General features: G+C 40.9%; 1 protein-coding gene across 1 annotated transcript in view; it reads right to left on the bottom strand.

Moving 5' to 3' along the window:
* Positions 1–6,851, bottom strand: part of LOC107096487 (brain-specific angiogenesis inhibitor 1-like) — a 218,576-nt gene that overhangs the window by 36,091 nt on the left and 175,634 nt on the right. The window contains exon 21 of the mRNA XM_015393149.1: positions 3,998–4,083. Within this exon, the coding sequence (XP_015248635.1) occupies positions 3,998–4,083 (86 nt within the window). The remainder of the gene's footprint in view (positions 1–3,997; positions 4,084–6,851) is intronic.

Genomic DNA, 6,851 nt, shown 5'->3' with positions numbered 1-6,851 from the left:
TAAAGAATTTTGCATTGTCTTTGAACTGAATTGTGCTATACAAATAAATGTGCCTTGCCTTGCCTTTTTATGAAATTAAACCAGGTGAAACTCTTTCCAGTTGAGGAGTTCTGGATAGAAAACAGATGGAAACATGTTTTTGTTTATCTTAAATGCAACATGTTTATATATTTTGGGCAAAAATGTGTCCCTCTATCAGCTAAAGGCGTGTCTTATTTTTAAAAAAGTTTTTGCGGCACTCGTGGCTTGCTTTTTCTGACAGTAGACTGATAGGGGGGTATGAGAGAGGTGGGGGGACATGCCGCAAAGGACCACAGGTCTGATTCGAACCCGGGTCGGTTGCGTCGAGGACTAAGGCCTCCGTTCAATGGGTAGCTAACTCAATGGGCAGCTAACTTCGCGTTTCTGCAAACTGGCCATCAGCAATATAAAAATGGATTTTCTTGGACGTTTCTGCTGTTTTTTTTTTTTATCCCTGTATAAAAAAAACAACAAATATGAGTAAAAATTAATCTAGTGCAAAAAAGGTCTGAAGTTGGATACTGGTGTTGATCCGTTTTCTGGTTAAGGGTCCAACAACAAACACAATAGTATGTTTTTGTTTTCTTCAGTAAAAGCTTCAAATGAAGAAACGAACTGCCTGAATAAACATGGTCCATTTCTACCTATAGTAGGACTTTATATAAATATTTATATAACTATTTACTGCATTTATGCCTAATTTAATTTACACTATACCTTTAAACCCACCGCTAACATTAACATCAGGGATTCGTCACGTTTGGTGGATTACGTCCTGCCTGTCGTTAGAAGGCTGGTAAATACAGCAGGTGCTAAAGAGCTAGCATAAACACGGACACACAGCCATCATTTCATTCACAACAATCACTCCAATGATAAATATGGACAGAAAATAAATAGGACTCCTATTGTTCTACAGCTGTTGGTTACTGACAGGAAAATTCTCTAAAAGCAGTGGAGAAAAGATCAGGTCCTACAGCAGCGTTAGGGTCTATCAGCTGAAAGGAGGCAGGAGGAGTGAGAACAGGAAGGAAACAGTTAGCCAATCAGAGGCGCTCGCTAGAGGAATCAGCTGCTTTGGAAGCTGGTCGCATTAAAGAGGAGAGTGGGATGGGCAGACATTTTTACCCAATCACTGCTGAGATGGGAGGGGGCGTCTGAGACTGAAGTGTTCCTGACTGGAGAGCCCTGAGTGAGAGAGAGGGGATTCTGTGCAAACTCAAACATTTCAGACAGCAGAACGACACAGTGAACAGAGAGATCATTGGAAAAAAGCAACAAACTTTTCAGAGAGAGAGAAACAAACAGAAACAGTTGAATGAACCAACAATGCTAATGGAGATGGAAAACAGCCCGAGGAGTAAAGGGAATCAGGGTGTATGTCGCTTCTGATCAATAACCAACAGAGCAAAGCTAAAAGTCCAAACAGAACTCTAAACACAGTTTATGTCCGACAGAAGAGCCATTTTAGCCTCTAATGTGGAGACCAGAGTACCGCTGCCGCCCCACACTGAGACCGGATCACGACAGACCGGACCTGGCTAACTCCTGAAGTTTGCTTATGGAAAATGGAGAACTTGAGGAACAAATAGGACACACTGTGCTTAATGTGTGAAGGGTTTTAGGTTTAGATCCTGGTGGAGATCATTCAAATTTTTCTAGGTGATGTTTTCATGAAAGCTGTAGTTTGCCTCTAATCCTGGAGGGGAGAAGACAGACTACATAAAGGGCAATTTAAGGAGGCCATTGGGTCATAGGGCAGTTTGTAGGATGAACCTGGAGCAACCAGGGAGGATCCATATACACACAAAGGAACATGCAAACCCCTCTCCAGGCAAGGACCTTATTTTAGTGAAGAAACTGCTGCTCCACACTCACAACAAACTCAAAAACTTCAATCCTGGTATCTTTTTAAAAACCAGTTTGGTAACCGGACCTTCAGGTTCAGTAGATTCTCAGCAGCCGATGTTTGCTTCCACCAGCTGCTGAAATAAACCTCAATCAGGCTTTTATTGTAGACTGAGGCCCGCAGAGAAAAATCACTTTGAGCCGAATCGGAAGCTTGTTTGACAAAAAAGCCAAATCAACTGTTCTGTACACGTCACATGGTCCAATACACCAGACAAACCATCCAGCCAGAGTGCGAAATACAGTGGGGGTCCGGGGGGGCTCGACCCCAAAAGCAAAATTTAAGGGGGGGTCTTAAATTGTGTCAAAAATAGTTAGCATACGCGCTAACTAGCGGCTACTGTTAACATGTTGTTTATGTCATTATGTGTTTCTGTGCATATTCAGGGAATATGTTAAGTTTATTATTTAGAATTGTGCCTGTTTACACAAAGACTTATGCAGATTATTTCTTTGTTGCAGTTTTATCATTCATTCATCCATCCATAGCAGCCAATAAATCCAAAGAAAAGGCTTACGGTGTGGTTATTGGAAATGATGGTTATCTACCTGCTAAGCTAAGAATGAGGGCAGGACGTAAATTATTTTTTTGTAGCTAATGGTCCCTAAAATGTTTTTAAGCTCAACATGTCCAGTATTAAAATTCAAAACCTTTATTCACAAATATGCTCTTTCTCCTGCACTACTATTAATACTATATTTATTTACTGTTCTTTTGCACTGTTACTGTTACAAATGCTATATCTTACATAATTGGTAATAATAATAATTTTTCTGCTGCCATTACCATCTGCCTTTTTGCACTAGCATAAGTATTGCATATTTTATATTATTGTACATTTTATATTTTATTGTGAAATTGAATGTTTAAATTTTAGTATTAGGAACTGATCTTATCTGTTGTGCCTGTGCACTTTATCTGTTTCACTGTTGGTGAATGAGAAACGAACGTCCTCTCCAGTCCTTGTATGTCTGGTGAATGTGAAGAATTGACATTAAAGCTGACTTTGACTTTGACATGTTATAGGCCTACTGCATATTGAGAAAATTTAGATCGGTATTGCGCAACAATCGGGAGATGGGGACCCCCCCGAATATTGACAGGTATTTCGCACACTGCATCCAGCATCGACACATCCACAGCTAACCCTTAGCTTAACCTGGCTAACGCCTCTTAGGGACACACATTAAGACAGGCTTAATGTTTTGGCCACAGTTCTCCTAAAGGGTTTGCTTTAAGAGGAGATTCTGTCTCGCATTTAATGTTGATCACATGGTTTCATATGTGGCTCAAAGAAAATCTGAAGGAAATTTGAAAGAAAAACAGTCCTAAGACTCCTAGGATGAATATCAGTCAGTAGTTTTCTGTACAATTCCTGCAAATATTGTAATCATCTTTTTTTCTTTAAATAAACACTTTTTTCCTTAATTTCAGCAGGCAGGAAAGACAATTTGCAAAATGAAAATAAATAAGAAAAAGAGGATTATCTTATTTTATGTTCATTGCATCTCCTTGCTTTATTTTAAGGGGGAAAAACTCGTCCCATTGGCAAATCATCTTATTTTCCTGCACACATTAAAAGCAAACACAGTAGAAATCTTTACTTATTTTTAGAAGAGTTTTTTCAGTGAAAGCTTCAATATTAGTCAGCAGAAGTGGTGCTATATCAAAACCTTTTTTAATGAAAAACAAAACACTCCAAACTATTTACTGATGTATAATCAGGAGCATTCGGACCCGAAGAACAGAAAGCGGAAGCAGAGATAACTGGTTTTTGCACCCTGATCCCCTTTACTAAAGAGAGAAACAGAAGCAGGGTTGGGAAGTGGATGGATTCAGAGCAACACCTGCAAACAAAGAGCAGCTGGAGGAGAAACAACAGAAAGCAATGAGATGAGTCAGTCTGTGAGGACCATTAACCAGACCGCTTCCTTTCCTCCGTCGCGTCCGGCCGGTTGGATCGCACCAATCAGGTGGTCGACTTTAGCCAATTCAGCCCCCCCCCCCATTAGCAGCCGGGCTGGTTAGAGGTCACCCAGAATAAGGAATGTGTGCTTTAAGGCATACCCCGCCCTCTCCTTTAGTTTCATATCAGTAATGCCGTCTTTGGAGACCAGTTTGTTAAAAACGAGAATCCCAATAACCATGTTAACCTGCCGAAGACAAGAAGCACAGAGTTAAAGCAGAGTAAAGGCACTTGTCATAGTTCAAAGCATGCAGCAGCACTGTAGAGAGGATGATGATGATGATGATGATGATGACGGTGGCGTTCACCACTACGACAGCGGCATGCACATCAGCAGCTAAACCTGTTCACTCTTTCTGAAATGCATCTCGTTTAAATTTAGTGACAATCGTGAAATGCAGCGACAGACATTAAGACGTGAAGGATGGAAAACCAACAGAGAGCATGCAGGAGATGGATGGATGTCCCACAAACAGCAGGCGTGATCTGATAGCGGTCAGAGTACAGGACGGCTAAACTCAGCCACAGAGGCGGTCTGAGCGACCCGGAGGCCAGAGGACCGCGGTTAGAACAGGACATCAAACATGGTTCTCGCCGCCTACAGACAGCCTCATTAACCGTATTTTATGGCCACAGCATCGACATTACACCTGGATTTATAGATTTATCTAGGATCTGACCTTTATTTTTTTTAGAATAGTGTTTCGTCATTATAGGATGAAAAAGGCCAGAAAGGAACAAATCAGGAAGGAAGGTCCAGCTGTGGCGCAGAGCTGGATTTCCAGACATTAGTGGTAAATAAGCGGTCAGTGGCCGGCCTGAAGGCCCTCACTGCAGACTGGATCTGCTGGTTTCACTCAGAGAGAGGAGAAGTCACTGATACTCTGAGCACATTTATAACAATACAGGCAAATGTTTAAATCATTTCTAGATAAATAACTTCTCTAAATAACTTTTTTCTATTCTAGAATAGTTCGGGCTTTCATCTTTAGGGAAAACTGGACATGAGAGGCAGAAGGTCAGGGGTTAAACGTCTCAGTGCTTGGGGTGATGGGAGGGTGTTCTCTGTTGCAACACAAACTAAAGATGGTTTGTTAGGCGAGGGTCTGATAACATTTTCAGCACCATGGAGAGTGAAGCTGTTGTCATCAGTGACTTTCTGAGCTGATTGTGAAGAACTGACCTGTTTATTAAAAGGATCATTCACTAATCTTTTCAGTGCAATCAATGGAAAGTCACATTTTATTAGCAATTATATTATTACACCATACAGAGTTAATGCTGAACTTGAAAACCTCAGTCTGAGGGAATAAAATGTTTTAAAGTTTAAAATAAACTTAAATGCGTGATGGATAATAATCCGATTTACTGGGATGAGACGGGGATTCTGCCTGTTCTCTTTTGGTTCTGGTTCTGCACGGTTCATACCAACAGATTTAGTCCCAGATAAACAGCAGAAAATCTACTGTTTGACATCAGGGAGACATGGCAGCGATTTAGGAACAGCTCTGATGTGATCCGTGTCCTGGTTCTGGTCAGAGCTCCTGGTAGATTGATCCAAGCTGTAACGGTTCCATAAAGCCTGCTTTACTTTTTCCTTAGTCTCCTTTTTCTTTATCCTCTGGGTCAAATGCAGCTCTGAGGTTCAGTTGCTCCAGGACAGAAGGTCTAGATCTATCAAAGGTCAAAGGTCATCTGACCAACCAGTGTACCAAGTTCTGTCGATGATTTGTAGTAAAATAAAATAATTAAGATAACTGGAGTCTGGTTTTTTTGTCCAACTGGTAAAGATCCTTAGGCAGACATGCAGCCACACATTCCCTCGACCGCACCAGTTAAACATTCATATCCTGACATGTTTAAACAGGAGAAACAGTCAGCACACAAAGACTGAGGAAAAAAACAGGGAAACATGAAAACTGAAAGCAATTACTAAAATGTAGGAAAGTAAAACGAATGAAAGTTGAGCGATAAAAAAACCCAGCAAAAAACAAAGGAGCAATTAGGCAGAAAAAAAAGGGGGGGCATAATGGAGAATGAAGCTGTAGAAGAAGAAAGAGAAACAGATGTTAAATCATGCAGACAGAGCAGAGGAAAATGGAAAAGTAGAGAATCGAGAGCTTTTTAACGCTTCGGTTTGTCCTCTGAGGATTTTCCTCTTTTTCTCCCTATTTCCTTTTCCTGGGAGCCGAAATTTACTCACCTTCTGGAATATTCCAGCTAGTGCTGATCACCAGTTCTCATGGATTCTAAATTCTCCAAATGAAGAAAACTATTTGATCGGAATCCAGAAGTTGTACCAAGCTAGAATGACAGAGGAGCCTAAACAAACCAGAGTCACTGTGGACCAATGAAACCAGTTCACAGAGACTGGCCAGAGGGTCACCAGTGTTCAATCCATGAATCTGACTAGTCTACACAGTGATGAATAAAGGGTTGAATTCTGAACCGGCAGGACAACAGCTGTCCTTCTTCAGATGTTCATTGTAGTTCACTTAAAAAGACTGACGTTTCTCCTGTTTCCTCTTGTCTGGATAGAAACTGTTTAAATAAAGATGTTTTCCGACTCAAGAAAACCGAATAAATCCTCCCTCTGTCTGCCATATTCACACATATTGACCACATGGGATGGATTATAATCAGGCATGCACCCATCTGAACATTTGGGCCGGTCCTGATGTTGGTGACAATCAAAACATAAAAACGGTAAATTGAAATTGAATCAAATTTTGTTTCTAAAAGAGAAATCAGAGATTTAGCAGATCTGAGCAGCTAAATGTAAAATACTGCTGACTCACAGCAGGAAGCAGAGAACATTAAACCCCATCATCTCACAGCGTGCCGTTCCATGCTCATCAAAAGTACTTCTTAATTACCTTAATGGTCTGGATGGTCTCTAAACGTCTGAATGGTCTGGACGGTTGCCAAACATCTACATGGTCTCTAAACGTCTGA

This window comes from Cyprinodon variegatus, unplaced genomic scaffold (genome assembly GCF_000732505.1).
Source record: "Cyprinodon variegatus isolate N-32 unplaced genomic scaffold, C_variegatus-1.0 Scaffold627, whole genome shotgun sequence".
Lineage (NCBI taxonomy): Eukaryota > Metazoa > Chordata > Actinopteri > Cyprinodontiformes > Cyprinodontidae > Cyprinodon > Cyprinodon variegatus.
The sequence above is the reverse complement of the archived record's forward strand: the minus strand, read 5'-3'. Positions and strand labels throughout refer to the sequence as shown.